Raw genomic sequence first — 27,703 nt, 5'->3', positions numbered from 1 at the left:
TGATAGTTTTTTTAAAATGTGGATGATTCACTTGATCATTTTGGGTTTTTTCTTCTTTGCATTGATAAAAAAAAGTAGCATAAAACAATCATGAAATGTTTTATAAACTCGGGATAGTTCAGTTTTACTATATGCAAAGTGCCTCACCTTGCCATAGCCAAAGAGCACTGATGGGATCTTCCTGCGAGTCAAAGCTTCTCAGATGTCAAAGCACCAACAGTCAACCAGGGGTTTTCTCGCGCATGCGCAGTGGAGGGCGACTATCTCATCGGGGAGAAAAAAAGAAGTTCACACACAAAGCCACGCCTGCGCTGTGTGCCTCTCATTACAAGCGAAGTTGCTGCATCTTTTTAGGAAGCTACATGCTTTCTTTCGACATCCAAAGGTCGCATGGTGTCAGGGACGCGCCTAGTCACGGGAACAGTCCGGAGCGCGTTCACGAGGTGCAAGATCGCGCTTTAACAGTGAAGAGTATCAAACAGCGTGCGGGGATTCAACCTAATGGTTTACATTGGGTCACAACGACCAGTCAATGATTTGCGCCGAGTATTATTTCTGTTGTCCGGCGTTTATTTTGCAATCGTTTTCTATTTTGCACGGGAAGAATCGGACATAGCAAACTCATCTGTATGATCGGGGAGCAGGAGCACACAGTATGGTCCGGGAAACCAGACATTTATGGGTGGGAAATTTACCCGAAAATGTACGAGAAGAGAAAATCATTGAGCACTTCAAGCGGTGAGTAGAAACACTAATGAGCAACGTGTGTGTATGTATGTATGTATGTATGTGTGTATGTGTGTGTGTTTTGTAAAGTAACGACGAGTGCATGGCCAGCATCTCTCTCTCTCTCTCTCTCTGTTGTGTCACATTTTAGTGAAGTCGGGATGAAGCAGGAGGTTCCCCTGTAGCAAAGTCCCATTTGGCAACTGTGCTGTCAGCCCTCCATAAGCAACAACACTGTGCTGCATTTGAGCCCAGATAGAAAGAGAACGGGCAGCAGCACGCTTCAGCCACAGCAGCTAGCGGACATATGGTTTTGCCATTTTGACATGATTGCCAACTTGCAGGCTGTAGGTGATAACTTTACCTGTCCTTTCACGTGTAGTGTGGCTATAGTGACTTTTAAGCAGCCCACCTTTGCACCTGGTGAGCGTAAAGAAAACGTTTTTTTTAATTTTTTTATACAGCTACACAAGCATTGTAAACAAACTTCAGACTGTATCTGACGAGCTGCCAGCACCGTGTACATTTACCAGCATGCATCTTTGGCAGACACAGTGAGGTCTGTCGCGGTGTGTTTCTGGTTCCTGAGCAAATCAGGGACCCGGTGTTTCACTTGACTCTCTGCGAGTTTTGTCAGGTCACTGCTTCCAACCGAACGTGTGCAACAAAGTCCGGGTAATGTGCACGCCATGTACCTGTCTGTCTGTCAGAGTGCACAGCAGCTGCTGCAACAGTCGAATCTTTATATATATATGTATAGACTATAGATTATATATACATATATATATATATATATATGTATATATACAATTAATCTTAACACCAAGTCAGTGGAACCTCAAAGGTGACGCGACATCACGCCGCCATCCACGCTGCAACATTGTTGCAAGCTGGCTGTGATTGAACAGGCTGCCGTGTGTTAACTGATATGCAACATTGTAGCGCTGCAGGAGGCTACTGGTGTTTACTTTGTGCGCGTATGGACACAAAAATGGTTCTTTGCCACATTAGAACCGCGTCGCTTCCCCCAGCTGCTGACTTGCACAGCCTGGTCTGATTTTAAGGGAAATCAGACAACACATCGAGAGGCTATACTTTTTATTCATCATATTCTAATTGAGCTGCATTTGTGGGTTTTTTTTGTTTGCTTGGAGCAGACCAGACACATGCACCATTAATGGGCTTTGTTGTCTTCCTCACAATAAATATGTTAATATGAATTTTTCGTGTGGCTATCACGATTGTCTGCGCGCTCTCGCCCCTCTCTTCTCGGCTGTCAAGGAAATAGCAGCCCGCCTCTCCGTCCATATGTGCTGGAGACCAGACTGCTGAAAAACATCATAGTCTATCTATATGAGCAACGTTGCGTTTTTTGTTTTGTTTGTTTTTATGACTGTGTAGGCGTCGCCATATCGGACGAAAGCTGCTAAATGTTTATTTAACAAAACTGTAACCGAAAGGCGTAATTGTCCTGCAGCGAACCCCTCAACATACGACAGTGTAAAATACATAAAATGATGATAATCATTTGATGCTTTGCTCTTTCATGGTCTCATTATTCGCGGTAGACGGATGCAGTGGCGAAACTGCTAAATGGGGGTTCGTGTCTGATTCATGCAGCCTTGCAGAACGCACAATAATGAGCCACCTATGTGCCGTTTTATTTACATTAGCCTGTGTTATGTGCGTAACGTTATTTTTTGGGGGGGGTGGTGACTGACAGCATGTTATTGCAATAGCGGAGGGGAAACTGTGTCGGCCAGTCCCTTTTTTTAGCATGCTGCCTCAGCTCCAGCGTTAACCCAGAGGTAGTCAGAGTATGCAGGTGCATGACAGCCCAATGTGTGATAGAAGTCATTGAAGATGGGGGACGGCAGAATGAGTAAGCAGTGTGAACAGCTTTTCTAAAATGGCGTCGGAGGCTGTTCAATGTTGGGAACTGGCATGCCAATAAATTTATGGGCACCCCACCGTCTCTGTCGGACAGCGAAAACACACTACCGAAAGGTTCTTGGGGGGAAATAGTCAGCGCATAAAGATGATAACAGGCTTTGTAATCCTTGACTGGGCTTGTAAATTTAGTGTAATAGGCTTCACATCAGTCAATTCAACCATCACTTAGCGAGGTATTTTGTATTTTACGGGCTTATTAAGGAAACAATGGAATACTTGCCCTCACATACTTCTATTAAAACTACTTATATCTTCAGTTATATTTCAACTGGGGGGGGATTGATTTTATTGTATTTGTAAAAATCCACCAAATGTGAAACATTAAGAGCCATATATACATGCAAAATGCGTTTTTATTTTTTTTTAAACCCACTTGCAGCAAATCAGGAAATAACACCTTTTGTAAATGCTTTCCCAACCTCGTGTGTGTGCTAAAAGCATATGATAACACCCTCCTCCCACAAAACATGCTAATATTGGAAGATATATGCATTTATTAACATGCAGTGTGCCAAGGTTTCAAGTCCAGTTGCTGGGTTACTGTTGCCTTGTAAGAAAGTACCACAGAGCAGAAAATAGGCGTAGCAAAGCCACCTTACCTCCCACCCCTCCACACACACACACACACACACACACACACACACACACACACACACACACACACACACACACACACACACACAAAGATATATTTCCAATCAGTCAATCAATCACTGAATTCAGAGCTATGCAGTTTGAAAAGGTGCCATCGTTTGAGAAATTGTATGATTATCACTAAAAAATTCAAACTGTTTGACAATTCATAAACACAAATGCAGCTGAAAACCTGGTGATCACTTTGTTTTTTTGTTTGCTCTCTTTAGATATGGACGTGTGGAGAGTGTCAAGGTCCTGCCCAAGCGGGGTTCAGAAGGTGGAGTCGCAGCCTTTGTGGATTTTGTGGACATTAAAAGTGCTCAGAAGGCTCACAATGCTATCAACAAGATGGGGGACAGAGACCTGCGCACTGATTACAATGAACCAGGCACAATTCCTAGTGCCGCGAGGGGGCTGGACGATAGTCTGTCCTTAGGCTCTCGTGGCCGGGATGTATCAGGGTTCACAAGGGCGGCAGGGGGGGCCGTGTATGGTCCCCCCACGTCGCTCCACAGCAGAGATGGACGCTATGAACGCAGACTAGACGGGTAAGTGGACAAAGTTTCTCTGAAGGCAGGGGGAACCGTGGTTTCTGGTAAACACCTTACCTCCAAGCATCTTTCCACCATCTATTCATTTACTTGTTTGGGGGTTAAAGAGGAGAAAACAAGTTCATGCTCAAGAATTAAATCTTATAGGGATCCCCTCTAAAGTCCTCAGAGCGTGGCCAGCGCTCCTGGATTCATACTTCATACAGGTAGACACCGAAATATTCCCTAAGTGAGAGCGTTTCTGTACACATGTGTATCTGTTACTTAAATGAATAGTCGATAGTTTAAATGGCTGTTGGGGATTATCTTTGTGAGTTTAAACATCTCTGTGAGGTGGATATATCATTTGCGGAAAATACGGGGCAAAGATTGGATATCGTAAAAATTTCCCAGGATTATTGGAGATTGCTGGAGAGAGAGAGAAAGAGAGAGAGAGAGGGAGAGAGAGAAAAAGAGAGAGTGGTCCAACGGCCATCCCTGGGATTCCCCTAATCTGGAGTTACATGCCCTGCTCGATGGATTAATGTCACCCTTTTTTTTCCTCATATAACAAAACAACCAAGAGCACACATTATATGTATAAGACACCATTGTTTGGATTAGTCTAATTTGGTTTTCAATTATCGTGCACACCTCACTGAGGTGTTCACCTCTCTCGTGGGCTGGAGTCATGTGGATAACCTACACAGGATATTTATTCCCCACTGTTGGATTAACACTGGCCAGACACCAAAAGGATATGCTATCATGCTAAAGGTATGGGTTACATCTTGGTGCTTTGTTTTTGTTTTTTGTTTTTTTGTTTTATATGGGATTATATCTGAGATCAGGGCATTACAATTTGAGTGCTGGGAGACCTCTGCTGGTGATCCAAGTCAGTAGACACCACAAAAAAAAAACAAGTGAGCAAATGACTTTTTTTTTTTTTTCCTTGCCTTATTTTTGTGGAGATTATTTTTTTTATTTTCCAACATCTGAGACTCACAGATTTGCGAAGGGCCAAGATGGACTATGTTTGGATCGTACAATTCAAAGAAGAATGCTGGAAATTGTGACTGGAAAGTTGTGCCATCCTCACTGTTGGAGGTAAACCTCACCTCATGTCTGTGGATTATCTCTTCTTTCCTGAATGTGGAACTATAATTAAACCTTGGATACAATCGCACACAGAATCCGAGAACTAAATTGCATCCATGAACTGCGTTTTCTCAATGACTCAGCCCTGGTTTGGACTGCATGCATGCGGGTTCTTCTACTACACGGATAGACAACAGACATGAGCGTCCACGAGCTTCAAAACTGAATGTTCTCCACCCTGGGAATGAATACAGTGCTACAATGAGCAAAAATCTGGATTACCATTGAGAGCCATCCTCTTTATTCCTAATCTGTCGTGGCCATTTTTCCCCTCCCTCTACCAAAGGAATTTGACTTCTTCACTGCTGTGCACAGTGTGGCCCAACTGGAATGTGCAGGACTTCACAAAAGAAGATGCAAGACTTGAATTTATTTTTTTTTTTTTTTACATCACTTCCATCATTTCTGCTGTTGTGGAGTCAACAGTGCAGTACTCAACTGAAGACGGACTCCTGGATATCATGCATTTATTTCACTGGACTCAAGTGCAACGCTGATCCCCCCCCCTCCTGCACACATTTGGATGGATATATGGACTCAAATAGACATTTTCCAGCATTACAAAATGTCCCAACGTGGATTCGTACAAGACCCAAGTTTGTTTTCGTCATTTTAATTCAAATGGACACACACACACGAGGTCCCCTGCCCTGAAGATGAGGATTACGTTTCTATTGTGAACAATTTTGCTTCAGTTTTTTTCCCCCTCCACTCAACATTTTTGCCCATTTTTTCTGCTCACAAAGTTCTATCTCCCTAGATTGTATTTGGAATTATAGGTCAAGTTACCACTCTCTCAAAAGGTTGGTATGTCCTGCCCTGTGTATTTTAGCTGTCCTCTCTAACCCCCTAGTTTGAACCCCTGTCTCTCTCCATTTTCCCCACTAACCGAAGTAGCTGGTACATAAACTATTATTATTATTATTATTACTGCCTGTGTGTCTAAATACAGAACTCTGTACCTTGTATTGTTTCCCTTTTCTCTTCCTCTCACCTGACCCTACCTTCAGTTTCTTTCCCCCGTTCTCCTTATGATGAATAGATCCATACTGCAGTTGTTGATGACGGACCAAAGTAAAAAAAAAAAAATATATATATCCCTTTTTAATATACAACACTGTTTTAATATAACACAAAGATTGGGCTGTGGAAACAAACATACAGATTCAAAGACATGTCACATACTCATATTGGCAATATGTGCAGTAAAAAGTGTGGGCGGCGTACTCTAGAGGATGTGCTAAAAGACTAATCTGAAATAATAATGAATTAGAAGAGGATTAGATAACATAAAAATAAAGGATGCATTTTAAAGATTAAAAAAAATTTGCAAATAAATTAATGCAAAGTGAATTTTTCCCCAATATCTCTTAAAAACCAGAGACAGAATGAAAAAATTCATTGTTTATTTATATCTTATCAAGCCAAAATAACAAATATGAGGATTTTCAACTTTTCTCTGTTTTATATCTGTATATTATATCTGTTTTACATAGATTAAATAAAATTGGTATGTGGTGGTCGGACAAAAGGCTCATAGGAAAAACCGGTAAAAAAAAAACAGTCTAAATTATTGATTGATTAATTAAAAAGATAATCCGTATGATCATCAATAATGAAAATAATCATTAGTTCCAGCCCTACTATCTTTTGTTTCAGTTATTTCTAGATGCTGTTTTAAAATTTTGGCAGCTTTTGTTTTTTATTGGAGCATAGTAAAACATAAATACTGTAAAACCTGCCACAGGGTGCACATGCAAAACTGTGAGAGAAATATAACACACACTTAATATTATTATAGTCTATATAGAGTTGACCATAGTAAGTGTCAGCAAATATGTATATAAAGAGATGTATAACATCCACCCACGGTTCCTGACTGACTGACTCACAGTCAGGATGTGGCAGATCCTTTTGAGAGTCGACCAATAAAATGATGATTACTGTGAAACGGCAGAAATTTGTCGCCTTTCAGTGATTTTTCTCTAAACCGTTGGTTGGTCTTTGGTGCTTTGCCTTTAATTTCTGGTTGTATTAGACTGTTGCTGGCAATGTTGCGAATCAATGAGCAGGAGTGATTTATGGCAACACTGGGTTAACAGGATTGCCGCATCAGTTTGATGGATTACCTTGATTGGTCAGGTATTTAATTTCCTGGATAAACCAAAAACACACGATTCACATTAGATATTTTTCTATTGAGTTCCCAGAAAAAAAATCTATATCCCAATCTTTTAATTGTATGACGTAAATTGTAAATGACACGCTCTGTGATAGAAGATTTTATTCATATTGCTGCACTCGAGCTCCATGGTTTGTGCCTCAGCCTGCGAGGAAAGGATGCTCCACAGCTGCACAGTCAAACTGTTTGTTTGCATGACAGAAGGATATTTAACAATAAACTGCTTCTAACTCTTTTGGACATTTTGAATAAAATCGAAACACATGTTTTGCTCCCACATGACTGAGCCTGCACATAAGATGCCTTTTTAGCATGCTGCTGGAATGCATCCTTATAATTATGCTGTTCACGTAATCCCAAAACAGTTGATGTGCTTAGCATGCACCAGAGCGGACTAATAATCAAACACTGATGGAAATTCTGCCAAAAAAAAGTCTAACTGAATTATTTTTAAGCTCCATGAATAATGTAGAAGCAGTTTTGTGTAAAGTGAAATTGAAGTGAAATTGAAGGCTATCTATTGAAGACTGAGCCTGCGCCACCAAATTAGCATTTTTCGAGAGCATCTAGGGGTCAAGGTAATCCATCAATTTCACAGCAGACATCGTTATGCCATCGCTGTTATTCATGAATCCTGCACACAGATGATTAAATCAAATAAACTGAAACAGAATTTGCCCCTGACCTGCTGTACTTTTATATATGCTGAAATGCAGTCATATAGAGCTAGTCTCCTAAACCAATTTATCTCTTAAGATCCATGAGAGTGTGTGCATCCCATGCAGTCTTTTGTTCTTGTGCCCCACAGCAAAAGAGTCCTGTGTAAAGGCTTAATGAAAGACAACCATTTATCATCGAAAATAACGCTTGCGTCTACAGATTACACTTTATTTATGTCGCATCTCTTACCCTGATGAATATTTCCGGTTTGGCCACATCAGAATTTTAAACATAGCTTAATATCGAATAAATGCACATTGACTAGTCTTGCAAACCGTTAAATCTTCAAATTTCGCTCCGTAAAAGAATTGATCAATAAATAAATCAGATTATATATCCTTGCCAAATTTGCTGTAAAATGTGACCGTTAATATAGGTAACATGTTTTTTTCTTTGTCAAGTATAAAGGTCAGGTTAGGCACTTTAAGAAACTTTAAGTATCCCATAATCGCTTTTCAGGACATCACATGGCCTCAGTGATGCACAGGAAGAGACTTGTGTCACATATCTTCACAGAAATGGCAGCAGCCCTTTGTTGGCGCCTGGTGGAACCCATATTGGCTCCTAAAGCTCAGACTGAAAACGCAGGCAGCTCTTTTCAAGTAACTGTTGTTAGGGGAAACTCACATATTTGGTTCCTCACACGTTTGCTTTTGACCAGATTGAACAAATGCACCTAAAAACAGAGCAGTTTCCCCCCATCAACCGTTTGACAAATTCGTACATCCACAACAGCAAATAGATCGTTTCTAGAGGAAACACCACGTTACGCATATGTCGAACTTGGAAAGCACAAGAAAGTTGGAAGATCTTAAAAATAAAAGCTTTACAAATGAGAGCCTATAAAAATGTGCAATGTGTTACTGAAGGAACTAATTACAAACATTTGCTTGAGATTCAAAACAAAACACATTGTGCCCTCATTTGCACCACTATTAAGAAAATCCTAACCAAAAGCTGCTGCCAGCTTCTCTTTAATGAGATAAACTGCTTCAGAAGTTTCTCCTTGTTGCAAGTGTCTTTGATTTGTACTTACAGACCTTTTGATGGCGCAGACAGTTTAGCAGCATGAAAAGCCAGCAAGCAGGCAGGATTCAGATAGAGCAATCTTTACACAGAGGTAATCAAAACACTTCTGAGGGTCTAAATCAGTATAAAAGATTTTGATGCTTCTGTCAATTATGAGCGAGGAAAATTTGTGAGTCTCATCCAAGGAGTCAGTTGGGATTATTTTTCATGAATTTCAGACCTCTTTTCTCAAACTAGAGAGGAGACGGGAGAGTCATCATCATTTTTGTTGAAACGTAGTGCCTGTCTTGTCGTAATTGGATAGTAGAACCATGAACATTTGTGGAAAATAATTGAGGGTGGGAGACGGAGGTAATGAGGACCTGAAAAGATTCCAGTACCAGGAACATTGGACCTTTTTGTCCCTGCCCTGACTCGAACCAAGAACGTCACAGTTCGATGATTCGAGCATCAGAACACAAGTCCAACAAGATGCCGTGCACATCGGTTGGTTTTCTCAACCATGTTGCATCATTTCTGGGCTTGACCACTACATCACCTTTTAGGATTTCTATCTAGCTTTGATTTTCAATGATTGTACATGTAAATTCATGTCACTACTTTATTCATTCATAGTAAAAAAAATCTGCAGAAACTCTTTCAAATTGTTCATGTATCTCAGTAGAGCTCGTTCTTGGATTCTTGGATTCCCCAACTGAAACATGACCTGCAGCCTACGATGTCTCATATATACCAGCATATACACACATATAATCTCAGATATACGACAGTGTCACACACGTGTAATGATACTTTTTTAAATTATTCTAAAAAATATCATGTTTTTACCATCTTGATAGTCGAGGTTTGTTTTCCATGAAACTCTGGCACCGTCCTGAATTGTTCTGTCCTCGTTTGAACTGGACAAAGAATAAAAACACAGTCTTTTATTCTAATTAACAGTATAATGAGGGTTTGTAAATGTTGTTATACTAAAACATATTCCGCCCCGTGTTGGAACATCACGGCTAATTTTCTGATTATAATTTGATCTGAATTCAAACAGTGGTAATTGCTGTCCTGTCCCGCTCATTACGGGGAGTTTGGTAATACGACTGTTGTAATGACACAGCGCTCGTATTACCAAATTAAATTCTGATTGCTTTATTCAGATGGAGGGCGCACAGGTCTGAGCAGAATGTCCTTATTCGCACCGTTTCTAATGTGCATCTTCATAAAAGCTCGGAAGGAGGAGTTTGTTTTTCAGGAGAACAACTGGTGTCAAATTGTGTAACATAAACAAAAAGCTCGTCATAAGTCACCTCCAAAAACCTCGAACAAAGCCTCTCAGATGATGAATGATTAAACGCCTCAAAGAGAAGCTTTTGTTATAGTTGGCAGACGTTACAAGGCCAGAATGACTCAACAATCTATGAAGTCATAATGTCTCATTTAAATCCCTTTATTACAAGTAAATCTATGTGCAAGTCTGTTATATCCTGCAGTTTAACTTTGAAATAAGCTGCAGATTTCTGTGCATGCCTTATTATTATTTTAAAATGTCTTCTCGTTGATCCGTGTTGATTGTCTTTTCAATAAAGTGTGTTGCATTTCACAATAAGATACGCTCCTCAAGTATTTAGTTGAAACTGAAAACAAAATCATCTCAAAGCTTATGTAAACAGCTGAAAGTGTGATAGAAATGCATGAATGACGGTTGGTTACCTAAAATGTGGTTGGTCTGGTGGCAGAAGGATCTGATACGTTTAATCTCCCAGTCATAAACAGTCAGGCTGAGAAAACATGCCAGGCCTGATGCTCAGCTGTCTCAAACACTCAATCTTTTAAATCCCCCTATAGCGCAGTTTGTAGGCTGGTAAATAATTCTCTTTTTAGATGCTCAGAAACTACCCCTCTCAGAAAACTTAAGTGCCCCGTCTTCCCATGTGTCTGATTAAGGAAGAGACGGGGACAAATGATTATCTAGTTTGTCTTCTGTCTTATGCTAGCAGCTTTTCTTATACATCTTAAACGTAAGTGTAACGTGCTGTTGTTCTCTCTTCCTGTTTGTTAGGACTGCTGAAAGTCGGGAGCGGGCATATGATCACAGTGCCTATGGACATCACGAGCGTCCTGGTAGCAGCTTCGACCGCCAGCGACACTATGAAACGGACTATTATCGCGATGCGAGAGAGAGGACTCTGAGCACAGCGGGGAGCGGGTCTGGTACCTCCAGTGGAAGCGGTACAACAGTGTCGTCTGGAGTCGGTGGAACTATCGTCAGTGCTGTTGCTGGCAACACAGGAACAAGTGGCTCAGCAGGGGCCACGACGGGAGGAAGTGGAGGATCTACATCCAGTGGGGTCGGCTTCTACCGATCCCACAGCAGGAGCCCCTGTCGCTTTGAGACACCGGAGCCTCGCTATGAGTCTCGCACCAGGGAACCCTTTACTTTGGCCAGTGTGGTTCACAGGGACCTTTACCGGGAGGACAGGGGTCGGCGCGGGGAGCGGTCGTACCGCCACAGTCGTAGCCGGTCTCCGCACTCGACACATTCGCGAAATCCCTCTCCTCAGAGACTGGCGAGTCAGGCCACACGTCCTCCACGCTCCCACAGTGGGTCGGGCTCTCGCAGTCGCTCCTCCAGCTCAGACTCAGTCAGCAGTACCAGCAGCAGCACGAGTGGCAGGTGAGTGAAGCTAATCTCGCTGTCAAGATTTCCACTGTTGTTGTTTTTGGCTGTTGTTTACATCCCGGTCTTGGAACAGGAGCTGCACAGAGTAAGTAGAGAAAGACAGAAAGTCTGAACACTCTGAAAGCTGATTCAAGTGACTGTGAAATGTATTTTTATAAAATTAAACAGGTTCATTGCACCTTTTCAGAAGAACAATAATCTCATCTATCCATTGTTTTCTGCTGCTTACCTGAGTCCAGGTCACAGTGGAAGCAGGATGGGAAACGTATTTTTAATAAGGTTTAAACAGGCTCAATGTTTGGTTCAGGTGTATTTCCTGGTAGCAATCCAACGTCCTTGCTTTTATACAATACAAACTTTCATACAGAATTTTTGAGCTGTATAAATATTATCTAGTATTATTCATAATTTCATGGTGTATTAATTAACTAGAATTACTGAGATAGTTTTAATTAAGCTTTCACAGTTTTCCTTCAAGTGCACCCCTCCAGATTTTGTAAAGAAGGAAAACTTGGTTGTCACTGGTCTAAATTTTGTACAACTCAGCAAAACCCATAATGGAACAACTCACACGCCACCTCAGTGAGGCTGAATTAAACATGTTGGCTTTTCTAAAATGTGAACCTCTAGATCAATTTCTATATTTCTATTAACATATTTCTCTTTTTAAACATAATGCAATTTCCCCCAACCTATATCTATGGCCACACTGGCTCTATTGACTTCTGTAGCTGTTACACCAGTTGTTTCCAACGAGCTTATAAGACTTGGGTGTGCAGTTGACGTCTGTCACTTGTTAGTGGGGACTCCCATTAAGAACACTTTGTTGCACAACATCCCTGTGTGCAGAAGCTGTGGTTTATAACATTAACTGTTTAAAGATATCGTAACCCCTAATACTGTGTCAGTAGGTCTGTTTTTTTAAATCAAAGTTTGATTAATGGAATCGACTTTTAGTACTTTGTGGAGATTTAAAGAAAAAAAAGAAAAAACTGACAGCGCTGCATATTGCAAAAGTTCACTTTCATTGTAACGGCTGCAACGACAGGCTTCCTTTGTCTGTTTTCGACACATGAACACACCTCTATGCTTCATCCTAAAAATATCTGTGTATGTGCTACTGAAAATATTGTGAAGATGCACCACAGAAAAAAAAAATATCCATGGATTCCTTATCTTGTTTTATCCCCATAAATCTGGAGAATTTAAAACTCTTGAGAGATGGACAAGAGGGCGCCACGCTTTAAAGGAAGACATCACTTACAAGCTCCATTATCCAGTTCTGTCATTTTAAATTCAGTAATATAACACAAGTTGTTAATGTGTAAACTCTGAAGCAGTGCTGCTACTCTGCCCGTTTCTGTTTGATCATTAGTGAATTTTTCAAATGAAAAATCTGAATCCACTGGTTCGAGAAGCTGATAGGAATTAAAGCTTTGAAAATGACCTTTGTTGCATGTAACTGCTGTAATGACAAACTTTTTGGTTTTATGAGATTTGCTCTGAATTGATTTATTGCTGCGGTTCATACTTTGGATTGAATTAAAGTCCAGTCTTATGTCTGGCAAAATTGAATCTCCAGTACACCTTCCTTACTTCAACTATATCGCCTTCGTCATCAGGGTGGTGTCTGAGGTTGTTTCCGTTTTCCTAAAACAGTCCATCAGTCGGTCAGGTGACTTATCGATCACCATAGATTTACGAAACAACGGTAATCTTTTTAACTACCTTGCACATGATTAACCGCTTTGTTTATTGTCCAACAAGTGTCGTCTGAGGTAGTATTTTCTTCTAAGTTTAGAAATGCATTTAAAAGGTTTTAGGAATAAATAGAATCACACGCCCTGACCCTAACCTTTGGTCGAATCACGCGGCTACAACAGCAATAAATGTTACTATTATTACTCTGGATATATGTCATTAAGATTTCATGGCATGCTGAGTGTGTTTTAATTCTGGTGCTACAAACACAAATGTCCGTGAACACAAACAGTGGCTGTCGGTCAATCTGGTGTCAGCTCCGTTTTAAATTTGACACGCCGGTTTAGCTGTTTTTGTGCAGTCCGTGAGTGTTGTTACGTTTGTTCAAATGATGTTGTAAATATATTTTTTAGGTTGTTGTTGTTGTTGTTGTTGAGCAGTAGCTGCACAAACAATGAATAAATTACGGATGGTTAAAATAATCTGATGCAAGTGAGTCTGCAAGTCTGCAGTTTTAAAAACATCAGCATTTCTGCCCATGAGATTTCCTCCACTGTATAAATGCATCTCACCTCTGCCCAGTGGTTTATTTTTTTGTTTAACTGCCTCACCTTAGGTCAGAGTCCACAGCTCTGATCGACACGTAGCGACACATGTGGCTTGACGAGGTAGTGCTATGGGGGGGGTTTTCAGGAGACGGCTGGTATATTTTTCTCACTGCCTACCTCTCTGTATGGGTAATGGCTCCCCCCCTCCGTGAGATCCAGTTGGAACTGGAAATTTCTGGCCAGTGCTGGCTGTCTGCCCACTCCCACAGGCCAGGCTCCGTCAGCAGCACTTCCGGGAGTGTCTGAGCACAGGAGGAGAAAGTGAGAAGGAAACAAACAGCAGAGGGCCTAGAAAGCTGAGACAGGCATGGGAATGGTTTGAGAAAAAAGATGCATGAAGCGGCCTTGAATTTTCCACTGACGAATCCATCTATTTATGCTGATATTCAGATGCACTATATAAATATGAATTGGGGAGGAGAAAGGGGGGTGTTTTTCTCCTCTTCAGCTGAGAGATATTGCAGCTTTTAAACAGCAGAAAGACACAATCACAGTGCATTGCATGAGCTTTTATGCAAATGCATCACTATATATTAAACCTAAAATGTGTGCATAATATTTCTGTTGTTTTTCTGTTGTCAGAAGAAATTGAGTTTTTTTTTTTTTACAAAACTCACAATTTAAATGCTGTTCTTGGCTGTGCATTGACATATAGATATTAGCAGAATAAAGTCACTAGTTTATTCATATCTGTTTACAGCATACTTATTATATTGCATCAATTTATGATCTTATGAGATAAATGACTATTTTTAGGTATTATAATGTTTAGGCAAAGGGAACAACCAGTTACAGTGACACAAATGAACCAGCTCTTTATCTATAAGTTAGTGAGGAGGTGTTGCAAGCCTCACAGTGGGGGTTTTTTTTTTTCTTTCTCTAAGTCCATGTTCCTCTTTTGCCACAGTGATTCTAGCAGTAGTTCAAGTGATGACTCCCCGGCACGTTCAGTGCAGTCTGCTGCTGTTCCTGCGCCCTCAGCACTTCCTTTGTCCTCCCTTGACAAGGATGAGCCACGTAAAAGCTTTGGCATCAAGGTCCAAAATCTTCCAGTGCGCTCTACAGGTTAGTTACAAGGTCCTCCTGTGGTATTCAGTAATGAAGAGCTTTTTTTATGGTGCATTTTTATTGAAAATCATTATTAATTGGTTATTTTTTTAAATACACATACCTAATAAAACATTTGATGTATTTACTACAGATACAAGCCTGAAGGATGGTTTGTTCCATGAATTTAAGAAACATGGAAAGGTCACATCTGTACAAATCCACGGAGCTTCAGAGGAACGCTATGGACTTGTGTTTTTCCGCCAGCAAGAGGACCAAGAGAAAGCCCTTGGCGCATCAAAGGGGAAGCTTTTTTTTGGCATGCAAATTGATGTTACAGCCTGGAACGGCCCCGGTACGTTCTGATCTTAAAAACTGTACTGCAGCACAAAAAAAACCCAAAAAAAACATGATGATTGGCAAAATCGCACAAGGTCATGATGAGAACTTTATTTTTCAGAGACAGAAAGTGAGAATGAGTTTCGGCCCCTGGACGAGAGGATAGATGAGTTTCATCCGAAGGCCACACGCACATTATTCATTGGAAACCTGGAGAAAACCACCACTTACCATGATCTGCTTAACATCTTCCAGCGCTTTGGAGAAATAGTGGTATGTTGATTTTTGTCCATATGCGGTGGTTGCACATGCTGCACAGTTTGAGATTACCACACTTACTGACAACATATTTTTGTTTTCATTATGTCTAAAGGACATTGACATTAAGAAGGTAAATGGAGCCCCACAGTACGCCTTTCTACAATACTGCGACATTGCCAGTGTCTGCAAGGCCATAAAGAAGATGGATGGCGAGTACCTCGGTAACAACAGACTGAAGGTGAGAATATTCATGTTAATTTAATTTTAAGTCTTGTCTTTACACTAGCACTACACGGTTTTATTTATGAGCGCAATTTGTTTGAACTGTTGGATTCTTTAAGTTACAATAATTGCAATCTGACATGTTTTCCTTCCTCTTTCAGCTGGGCTTTGGAAAGAGTATGCCTACTACATGTGTTTGGTTGGATGGATTAGCATCAAATACAACTGAGCAGTTTCTTACCCGTCATTTCTGCCGCTATGGACATGTTGTCAAGGTAAGTCTGTTTATTTTTTTCCCTTCTCATAAATTGCCCATTGTTTACTTCTTGGCACCTTCTGACTCTGTTTTTCCTCTCTCTTCCGCAGGTTGTGTTTGACAGAATGAAAGGAATGGCCCTCATCCTGTATAACAACATCGAATATGCACAAGCCGCTGTCAAAGACACAAAAGGGTGGAAGATAGGGGGCAGTAAAATCAAGGCAAGTGAAACACAGCTCTGCTCTGAAATGGGGCTCTGTTATATTATAATGTTTGTATGTGTATAATGTCTGACAGGCTCTAAAAACGTATCTTTTTGTTTGTTTTTTAGGTGGATTTTGCCAATCAGGAAAGTCAGATGGCTTTCTATCGTTCAATGCAGGCATCTGGACAGGATATCCGAGACTTTTATGACATTCTCTCTGAAAGAAGGTTTGTGTAGATTGCTTAAAGAATATATATATTTTTTGTCAATACTACCTTAATATTAAAACTAAAGTTATTCATTCCAAAGTATGATGAAATTACAGCTTGTTCTTTCGGATTTATTTCTTGGCAGAGATGATCGACGAACTCAATATGAATTTCAAGCAGAAAGACAATATTATGAAAATGTACGGACACCAGGAACATATACTGAAGATCCACGTCGTAAATACCCTGCAAGAAGTCGGGAGTTCTACACCGAGTGGGACCCGTATCAGGGAGATTACTATGATCCACAATACTTTGAAGACCCCCGGGAGTATCGGGAATACAGAGCTGACCCTTATGAGCAGGACATTCGCAAATACAGCTATTTGCAACGGGAACGTGAAAGAGAGAGGGAGCGCTTTGAAACGGATCGTGGGCGTGATCATGGGAGGAGGACCATTGAGCGTAGCCAAAGCCCATCTCACATAGCCTCTCGTCGTCCTGCTAGCCCCACTGCGTCTCCTTCACTCTCTGAGAGGATACCGAGTGATTCAGATCGCCGTATCTGTTGTCGGTCTTCTGACAGAAGTGGCAGCTGCAGTTCAATCTCTCCGCCCAGATTTGAAAAACTTGAAAAAGCACGCTCTGAAAGGTATAATAAAACTGACAAACTTGAGAAAGATCGACTCTTTGAAGTAGACAGAGGGAACTTGGTTGAAAAGGAGAAGCGGGCTGCATGTAAGGATCGAGGGGACAAGGACAAAAGTGAAAAACAGAGGCTTAAGAAGCTCAAGGTTGCATCACCTATTATCCAAGCATGTGAGACGGAACCTGAGCTTGAAAGAGACGTTAGCCCTGAGTCTGTCCTTCGCACTAAAAACAGTAAAATTCCAAAGGAAAGCTCGAGCAAAGGACGGCTAGACCTTCTGCCTTGTGTTGTGCAATTAACACGTGTGAAAGAAAAAGAAGGAAAATTGATTGGTCATGCTATCCATGAGAAACAGATACCGAGGGGCGGGAGTGACAGTCCTAGACTGGCATCACCTTCAGCTGACCAGAGGAGTCCTCCATTTCGCTCAGAACCATCAAAGGGCGATATCTCCAAGCACGGAAAGGTGCCCAGAGACAAGAATATGCACAGTTTAGTGGAGGTTATTGACAAGGATGCTAAAATCAAATCCAAAAAACATGGAAAATCTGAAATGGGATTTGACAGCGGTGTCTCCGTGGATATTGACCGTTTAGCTGCACGGAAAAGGCGCTTCGAAGACTCTGGGAAAATTGATCGACAAAAGAGAACTAGTGAGGAGGACCTTGGTAGACCAGGACTTCATAAACTATGGAATAATGCTAAGGAGACTGATTTGGATAAGAACCTTTTGATAAAAGGGATGCATAAAAAGGAACACCACAAGGAAAAATGCGTCCGGATGGCCTCAGTTAACAGTCCTAAAGACGGACAAGACTGTGAAAGCAACTCTGTAGGCCTGTCTTTGGAGCGGCAGTCACGGCTAGGGGAGCTAACTGAAGACTCTACAGATCAATTAGATACTACCTACCTGAAAATAGATTTAGAGGGCTCAAAAAGTGAAAACAGCTCCAGCCTCACAAAGATGTCAGATGACGGCAGTCTAGATTTGGATGAATTAAAAGAACAACACAAACATGTTTTGTTTGAAAACGAACAAGGGAGAGTGAAGTGCAGAGACTCTGATGATGGAGATGAACACTTTGTGCATATTGACCACACTAATATCTGCACAAAACAAATTGAACAGAGTCGATGGCTTCGACCCAAGCTTGGAGATCCCGATAAGTTAGTCAAGTTTGAAAACCCACCAAGTGATGAGACTCCTGACTTTGAAAAGGATTATACCATGCATGATATTGGGAAACCAATTCAGGATATAGCCAATGATGACTTCTCTTCCTGTAAAAGAAAGAAATTGGAGAATTTTGACTTTGAAATACCCACCACAAAAAGTTTTGCAAGTTCACAAAAGTTGAATGAGGTCATTTATCAAAGTATGACATCCTCGATAGGGACGGGTCACTTTTCTGCAAATGAGGAAGATGAAACTGCCCCGATCCCTGTGTCAGTCATTAACAAAGAAAGAAAATCCTCTCCAACAACAGATGATAAATTTTCACACGCGGAGTCAATAAAAAACAGTTTGGGTCTGACAGCCAGACATTTTCAGACTTCTGACACTGATCTCCCAAAACTTAAGACCACATTGCTTGGATGTGATGAGGACTTAATGCAACGTTGGGAAAGAAGGATCAAGTCTGACTCACTTAGAATGGAAATGACTTTCCCAAGCGATATTGTAAAACGTGAGAGTATCCGCAAACGCCTCGGCCAGGATTTAGAACCCGGTGAAGTGCAGTCAGATTCAGATGATGATGTAGAAAACAAACAAATCTCTCCCAAGTCCAATAGTTCCTTGTCTTATATCCTCAGGGAACGTGACGAGAGGATGACAGACCTGAAGCTTTCAGGCTCTTTGGAAAAGAATAAGTTTTATTCTTTTGCATTAGATAAAACTATAACTCCTGATACAAAAGCACTCCTTGAAAGAGCCAAGACTCTGTATTCCTCCAGGGAAGATAATTGGTCCTTTCTTCCCTCACGCTTTCCGACCTCCCACAGCTGTTCAGATAAGGACAAGGTAGAGCTAGCACCTCGACCTATTCCTTCTTGGTATATGAAAAAGAAGAAGATTCGTACCGACTCTGACGATAAGCTGCATGATAAAAAGGAGGAGCTTAAGCCGCAGGACCAAGAGCGTCAGGAACTTTTTGCGTCTCGCTTCCTGCACAGCTCAATCTTTGAGCAGGACTCCCGGCGTTTGCAGCATCTCGAACGTAAAGACCAAGATTTAGAAACTGGAATTGGTAGACCTTTTGGTAAGCCAGGTGCTACTGAGTCACAACCTGAATCTGGGGGAGGTGACATCCCACAGGAGCCCATAGTGCTGTTCCATAGTCGGTTTTTGGAGCTTCAGCAACAAAAGGACAAGGATCACCCCCCACCTGATACTGAGAATGATTCTTTGGTGACAGAGATTAAAAGAGATGAAGTGCAGAATTGTGATAATGTGCTGTCTGATAAGGAAACTGAGCCAGTATTGAAGGTTGAAGACAAATCAGCCAGCCCCACGTTAACCTTGTCTGTTTCACCTTTTGTTCATTCCCCTAAAGAAATGTCACCAGAAAAGAAAGAAGTTTTAACTCCAACCTCGGATCAACCTGTGTCAATTGTCAAAGAAGAAAAAGTGGAGCCAGTTCTTGAGGTGTCTCCACCTCGTTCTCTTCCTATGGAAGACTTCAAATCAGTTGCTCCTAAGCTAACCCTGACCCCTCCACTTGCCCTTTCAGAACCAGAAAATGAAATGGAAACAAAAGTAGACTTAAATGAACCCAAAGTGAAAATTGGTGATAGTTTGGCAGTGGAACATAGTCCTCTTGTGGAAGAGAAGCCTCCAACTCCTGGTGGTTCCCTAAGTGCGTTTGTAAGGGAGACTGCAGAATTAGCTTACTCCGACTATCCAAAGATTGAAGAAAAATCTGAAATTGAGGCAGAACCTAAAATAGAAAATCAGGAAACAAAACACTTTGAGGAATCTCAGAAGACTGAGACTGATAGTGAGGCATGTATGCCAGAGCTAGAGGCTGAAATAAAACCGTTACCAAACCGCAGACAGCCCAAGAATAAAAGGGCAAAACCACTGTCAGTATTGCGTACCTCCCAGCCTTCCCAAAATGTTGCCACTGAGAAACCAGCGACGCGAAAGAGTGAACGGATTGACAGAGAGAAACTCAAAAGGGCCTCATCTCCTCGAGCAGAAGCACCAAAAGCATCATTTGAGTCTAAAACCACATCCAAGTCACCAATTCATGCTTCAGATTCTGAACAAAACCTTGAGTCAAGTTTGATCCATGGGAGGACACGTCGCAGGAATGTAAGGTCGGTCTACGCCACGCTACACGATGACGACCAAGCCGGCAAAGAGGTCGTTGAGACATCGCGCTCCATGCGCAAACGTGGTGCTGAGAAAGAATCAATCCAGCAAGATGTTCAAATTCCATCCACCAATGCTAGGCGAGGACGTCCACCTAAGAGAGGCATCAAACGAAGTGAGGATGCATCACCAGTAAAAGGGGATCAGCAGAAAATGATGGAAGAAGACACAGAAGTTAAAGAGACCTCAGGTACTGTAGAGGTTGTGAAAGCCTCTGAGGGATGGCGATCACCCCGCACCCAGAAAATACAACAAATACACCTAACTTCACCTGCTCCAGTTAACAAGAAAGGAAGTAAAATAGAGAAACAGTCTGGTGGCACTGCTGCATCAGCTGAACAAGCTGATCTGGCAAGTCATGATGAGTCAGAGCTTAAGCCTAAAGCTGATTCAGACCCGTTTATAAAATTACCAGAAAAAATGGAAAGCACAAGCCCACCAGTCCACAGAAATGAAAAAGATTTAAAAGATTCTGGTGGAAAGAAATCTCCAGATGGTGAAAAGATAGACACCAGCTCCTCGGAGAGAAGACCGCCCGAAAAGAGTGTCAAAATGAAAACACCAAGGTTGAAAAGAAACACCAAGCAGATCACTGATGATAAATCGCACAGCTTAAAAAATCTTGAGATCCGTGTAAGCGTTGATGATGTAAAAGGTTTACTGCGTTCAGAGGACGAAGAGCCCGAGTCGTTTGAAGCTCCTGCTATCACAAAGACCAAGACAGTTGTAGAAGAGACTGAAGAAACAAAGGTGACAAGCGATTCAAAAGAGCTTGGCATACAGGAAATTGAAGATACTCTATCAGAGCCCGAACTTCCTGCTGATCCAGCTGCTCTCTTAGCACGGCAGATGGAACTAGAGCAGGCAGTTGAAAATATTGCCAAACTTACAGTTGAGCAACTTCCTCGGCCCTACAAAGAACCACCTTCAGAGCAGCCTGCCATAATACCTCCTGTCGTAGTGGAGCCAGAAGCTGAGGTTGAGGAGGAAAAGCGAGCTAATCCTGCAAGTGAAACTGAACTCGCTGCCGCTATTGATTCCATTACAGCTGAAGAAATGTGTGGAGATGCGGATGGGTTCCCAGCTGCTCCTACCTACACTGCTCTTATTCCTACCCCTGACTCTTTGATATCCCCCTCCTCCAATGAGATTATGGAACCTGAAACACACATGGTGATCAACAGTATCCTTGCAGCAGACTCAGATGATGGTCCTCTAACACCCAGCCCAAAGGGGCCAGGGACAGAGGCTAAGGCAGCTGAAGATCCCCCTCGACCTGAAACACCCAAGAAAACAGGCAAATTCAGAGCAAAAACCCCGAAGAAGTCAAGAAGTCGCAAAGGCTCAGCTAACAAGAAAGGGGATACTGCTGAAGAGGTTTCACAATCGGAGCCCTCTCCAGTCAAGTTACCTGAGTCAATCCCAGAAGACCCAGAAACTATTAATTCAAAAGCAGTTACAGTTACAGCAGGGGCAACTGCAGCAGCCTCTGTGGTCACAGCTGTTGCGACTTGTAGGCGTGACGTTACAAGTGCCATAACCGTAGACACGCCCAAAGAGGCAGAACAGCCCGAGGTTGAACAGCCTGTACCCAAAGAATCTGCCTTTCATTCAGGTACAAGCAACATCTCCAGTTGTAAAAAGCATCCGCAGGCAGCAGAGCCATCTACCCCTACTCTTGCCCCTGCTCGCCCACAGGCTGTATCCCAGTACAGTGTACCCCTGCTGAGGCCGGCCAAAATGCCACTTTCACCTGACTGGCCTCAGAGATCTGAAGAAAGTAGAATCTATGTTGCGCCTTCATGTCACGTCACAGTGGTAACTCCTTCTGTACCACCTTCTGTAACCCCTTCAGCAAATCCCCCAATGCCCCCCGACACAAAGGCTTCAGATATTGACCCCAGTTCTAGTACCTTAAGAAAAATCCTAATGGAACCCAAATACGTATCTGCGTCAAACAGCAATTCTATACCTACCACTATGGTGACATCTGCACTGTCCGATTCTTCACGGATGTCAGAAAATGAAAATCGCTCTGATACAATGGGTTCAAGACAGTTACATCCCGAAGAAAGACCACCTTTCCCTATCCAGCCCATACACCACAAACCGTCACCATTGACAGAGTCCCAGCAGAATTGCGGAGAGAAGGCCCAGCATACAATTATTTCCCCTGCTACCTCAGTAATAAGTCGAATTCCAATGCCTTATGATACAGAGGAAACTCCTCGAATTTCACTTAGCAACAGAAGCATTGGCTTATCTATTCCCAAGCAAAAATTTAGATCAAACTCCAATGAGAATAATCGCTACCATGGCATGGATATAGTAGAAGATGGGACTAGAGGACGCTCGGTTGTTGAGACCACTCCCTACAGTACGGGCTCCAGTCCAGGCCTAAGGGTCAATACATCAGAGGGTGTTGTTGTGCTGAGTTATTCAGGTCAGAAGACTGAAGGGCCTCACAGGATGAGAGCCAAAATTAGTCAAATCCCTCAAGCTAGCGCTGGTGATATAGAGTTTCAGCAATCTGTGTCCAAAACTCAGATAAAGCAAGAGCCACTCATCACAACATCCCAGTCGCCTACCCCAAAAGCAGTCCCAACTCCTACAGCTTATGGGCACACAGGGGTCCTCTTGACAGGCCAGTCCTATAATTCTCAACCTGTCATTTCCAGCACCAAGCAGGAGAGTCTTGGGTGTGACAAATCTGACGCTCCATATCACACAGCATCCCAGGGTGGTGTGGTAAAGATGTTCCAACAGCCGGTCAGTTCTCCTCAAGTCTTGATGTACAACCAAGCTGTGATACAGCAGCAGCAAAGCAAGAGAGGACTGGGGACAGAATCTCTACCGAAAAAGATGGATATTGGCAAAGCTGTTCAGCAGTCTAACCTCAGCCCAGTCATGAGTCCACACCATCCATCACTATCTGGAACCCGCATGAGCCCCAGCCCTGGGATCCCAACTGATCGGTCAGCTCTACACCTCAAACAGGAACCCCAGTCTCCACGGACTACTGTTCACTCCCCTTCACCCTTTGTCAAAGCCTGTCCTCCGAGTGGTTCTCCCATTGGAACGTCTGTCGTTCTGGGTCATGGCATGCCACCAATGTCTACATATCATTCTAGTATGCATCACCCGCACTCTGAACAGTCATCCGTCATAATTCAGCCTCACAGTGTCACCCAGTCAATGACTCACGAAACCAGGATGAACACCCCACCAATGTCTGGGATAAACTACGGAAGGCGAGGTGACTCCCTGTCTTCTTCCCATCCAGGGCCTCCGCAGCGCGCGAACACGCCACAGCCTAATGTCATCCGAGATATGGTACTTCAGTCTCATTCAAGTCCCCAGGGGTCAGTGTCAGGTGGTGGTGGTGGCAGTGTAAATGAAGAAGACCCCAGACACTTTAACCAAGCCCTTAGTAGACCATCAGTGCCACAGCTCCAGTCAGATGTAATGATGATTCACAGTGATCACAGAGGTCTCCACCCAAGCATACGCATGGACCAGTACAGAGACATGCACCAGCGCATCCTCATGCACCAGCAACTGGGAGAGCAGACTGCTGCAGAAGCAAGACAGTCACGCAGCTCAGAGACTACAACGGCTTCAAGCAACATCTCTGGGCCTACAAAGAGTCCTATTGTAGGGAAGGCCATCGAACTTTCTGCAAAAGACTCTCTCAAACCACTTGAAGGAAAGCTGATCCATCCACCCTCCAATGAAAGTAGAATCCGGGCAGTCCATGCATCCAGTCCTGTCATGGTGTCTCCTCACCCTCATGGGGTTCAGCTGATGCATCCAGGAGGTGCAGGCTCCTTTCCAGTATATCGGGACATGCGGGGCTTCCCATCTCAGTTCCCAGGACATCCATCATCGGGACACGGCCTGGCTAACCAAGGCATTACATCTTCACAGGTGACTTGATATACTTTTATTATCTGTGCTTTTATGCAAATATGTCTGCATTTTTCTTATGTAGCATGTATAACTGGATGTTGTAATGTGTTTTCTTAATCAGGTCCCTCCAGAGCCTGACCTGGGTCACAGGGGTAAAATGTCCCAGTCACATGGGGGAGGAAGTGATTCCAAGCCTGAGAGTTCCCATCTTCGCCATGCTACCTCGTCTGACCTCTCACATATTTCCCGAATAGCAGGAGATACGGTCTCACCCTCATACCAGTCTCCCATGACGTCCCCCATGAGTCTTACTCACAAGCCAGATCTATCTCTACAGAAAGGCCCGCCAGCCTTCCTGCCAACGCCACCGCCAGCGGTACCGCCATCAAGTTCACTGCAGCCACGGCCTGATGCTAAGATGGAACATTCAGGCCACCGTTCCATTGACATGGTGCAGCTTTTGACGGTAGGAAGACAGACGGTCCAGCAGAATAAATTTTTTCAAGACAATACCATAGAGAAAAATAAGTTTAATAACTGCATCTGTTTTCTTTGCAAAGAAATATCCTATAGTATGGCAAGGCCTCTTGGCACTGAAGAACGACCAGGCGGCTGTCCAGTTGCACTTTGTTTCTGGCAACACCATCTTGGCCCAGCGCTCTCTGCCGCCCCCAGAGGGAGGTCCTCTTCTCCGTATTGTCCAGAGAATGAGGCTTGAGGCTTCCCAGTTGGACAGTGTGGCACGCAGAATGACCGTGAGTATTACCTTTGAGCAGCAGGGTCTAAAATTTAATCAATATGAAGACTTGATTGAGAATGTCTGGATTCTACCCAATAACCTGATAAACGCTTGATCAAACTGACGCATTTATCTTTGTTCTAGGGGTGTGTTTTATGTTTACATTTGTGATAAAGGCTTATCGTTCATGGCAGGTGGAGAATGACTACTGTTTGCTACTGGCTCTACCCTGTGGTCGAGACCAAGAAGACGTCCTTGGTCAAACCCAAGCCTTGAAAAGCGGCTTCATCACCTACCTGCAAGCCAAACAGGCAGCTGGAATCATCAATGTTCCCAACCCTGGCTCTAATCAGGTCTGTTGTCCTTTAACTACTTTTCTTTTCTTTTTAGTTTTAGTTTTAGTTTGTTTCATAATGTAATTCTGTATCATGAGGAAGTTGTTCCCTCTCTCATCATATTATTTTCATTTTTGGATTCACAGCCAGCTTATGTGGTGCAGATTTTCCCGCCGTGTGAATTCTCGGAGAGCCACCTTTCGCGCCTGGCACCAGACCTTCTCAACAGCATCTCCAGCATTTCCCCTCACCTCATGATTGTCATTGCCTCTGTTTGATTACCTCCATTTTTTTTTTCCTGAACAAAGCCAACACCAGCCCTTTTGGACTCGTCCAGTTTTGTAAACTGGAATTGCCTCATATTTTTATGAGTTTGACTTTTTAAAAAATCTAATTTAGCATGCACTCACCTTTTTCTCCTTCACTTCACCGAGTCCTTAAGTCACCCAACGACATTGAATTCCAAAAACTATACCTTTACGGAGAGGATATGAAGGGTCAAACGGGGATTTTTGATGATCATTTCTGATTACTCATTTCATTTTTGCCATTTTTTGGAGGTGTTGTGCATAGCCTTTTCTAATTCATAGCATTCATAAAGCTATGGATTGAGACCTTCCTATGGGATATTTTTTACCTTCATAAAAGTGATTGTGTTTTCTTTTTTTTCTTTTTTTTTTTAAAGACAAACGATGTGAGAAGTCATTGCACTATGTTAAGGAAAAAATTGTGAACTCTGTACAGATTTGAGTATAATATGATACATGTTATGGAAATACTCTCGTAATCAGCCATGCTTGCGCAAGATAAAAGAAAAATCATTGCCTGGAAAATGATCACGAATCATTTCAGCCTGATCAGTCATACTGCTTTTGCTCCTTCACCATCAGCCAACTTCTACTTCATTTCCGGACTCAACTCTCCATCCCGAGGTGTTCCCTACCCCAGGAACTCGTGAGGGGACGTTTAGAGTTGTACAGTTTACACTCAATGCCTCAACAGGGGACTATATAAAGAATATTTAATTTGTTTATTTTTGTTTGCATCTTCTTTAAGCCTAAGGGTATTGTGGACAATTGTGAAACTGTAAATATTATAAATATTTAAAGACTGAAGCAATGTGGAGAGACCAAGTGAATTATTTTACAAGACAGATCATCAAATCTCAGTGTTTTCTTTCCTTATTTCTTTCTTTCTTTCTTTCTTTCTTTCTTTCTTTCTTTTGTTCTCTCTTTCTTTGGGCAAGGGCATGAAGGGGGATGGTGGGAAGGATCTGTACGGGATCCAGGAGTGATATTCACAAAAAAAATATTTTTTAAATTGATTCTGTGCCAAAACGTCTTTTGCAAACGCTCAACACACACAATGTATCTAAAACAAAATTTGATCAGAACCTATTTTCATATGTGACTTTGTATTTTGCCACTCAGAGGGCAGACTTGATTCCTTTTTTTTGGTATTGTTCATCAACCCAACTCTGTTACTACAGTGCTTTTACATTTTGAAATTGTATCCTCATTTTGAAGGAACCACTGTATTGTATTGTCGGGGTTGCCTTTTCCATTTGTACTCCCATTTTCCTTCTCTGTGATGTGGTCCTCTACTGCCCCCTGCTGTCTGGAAATCATTCTCTGCATCCTGAGGTCATTTAAGCTGTGACTTCATGACAGATCTGCTATAGCATGCTTTATTCTCAAATCTTAAAGGGTAAAGTAAAATCATAAAGGCAAAGAATGTGACTTGAACTTGACATCATGCCGCTAATGGATGTGCTGATCATCTGTCTCCATCCCTTCCCTTAACTGTGTCCTTGAGCCAAGCTGTAAATACTAATGTCCTTAATCTGTGCTCTTGTGTATTTTCCCCTTTATAATTGTCTTTCTTCAGGGTCCTTATTTTTGTTTTGTGCAACAAAACAAAGCAGTCTGAAAGAGACAGGAGATGAGGTGTGTGAAAACCGATGCTGAAAGTAAAACCATGCTTGTCAGTTTTGTGGTGTAAATATTTCTATGACTGCAAGCTGAATACTCTCATGGTTATGTTGAAGGCACTTATAATTTTTGATAAACAAATGAGAAGAAAATACAAAAAACAAACTTAAAACGGTGATTAATATGAAAACTGTCTTTTGATCAATCTTCATTTTGAGTGTATTTTGCTGTTCCTCCATGAGGACATTTTAAACTGTAAAATAAATTGTTGTTTAACTTACTTCTGAAGATCATTAAATGGTCAG

General features: G+C 42.3%; 1 protein-coding gene across 1 annotated transcript; it reads left to right on the top strand.

Annotated features, from left to right (window-relative positions):
• The first annotated feature begins 590 nt into the window (after positions 1-590).
• spen (spen family transcriptional repressor) lies at positions 591-27,703 on the top strand. The gene is made up of 15 exons (XM_022753166.1): positions 591-738; positions 3,543-3,863; positions 10,988-11,602; positions 14,825-14,982; positions 15,119-15,319; positions 15,425-15,576; positions 15,677-15,802; positions 15,948-16,061; positions 16,153-16,266; positions 16,377-16,477; positions 16,605-24,411; positions 24,515-24,859; positions 24,954-25,148; positions 25,327-25,485; positions 25,614-27,703. Exons 1-15 carry the CDS (start codon positions 656-658, stop codon positions 25,743-25,745), a joined length of 10,623 nt encoding a protein of 3,540 aa, XP_022608887.1. The 5' UTR covers positions 591-655; the 3' UTR covers positions 25,746-27,703.

The sequence above is a fragment of the Seriola dumerili genome, unplaced genomic scaffold (assembly GCF_002260705.1).
Source record: "Seriola dumerili isolate Sdu_G_001 unplaced genomic scaffold, Sdu_1.0 BDQW01000190.1, whole genome shotgun sequence".
NCBI classification, from domain to species: Eukaryota; Metazoa; Chordata; class Actinopteri; order Carangiformes; family Carangidae; genus Seriola; species Seriola dumerili.
This window is presented reverse-complemented; position numbering and strand designations above follow the sequence as displayed.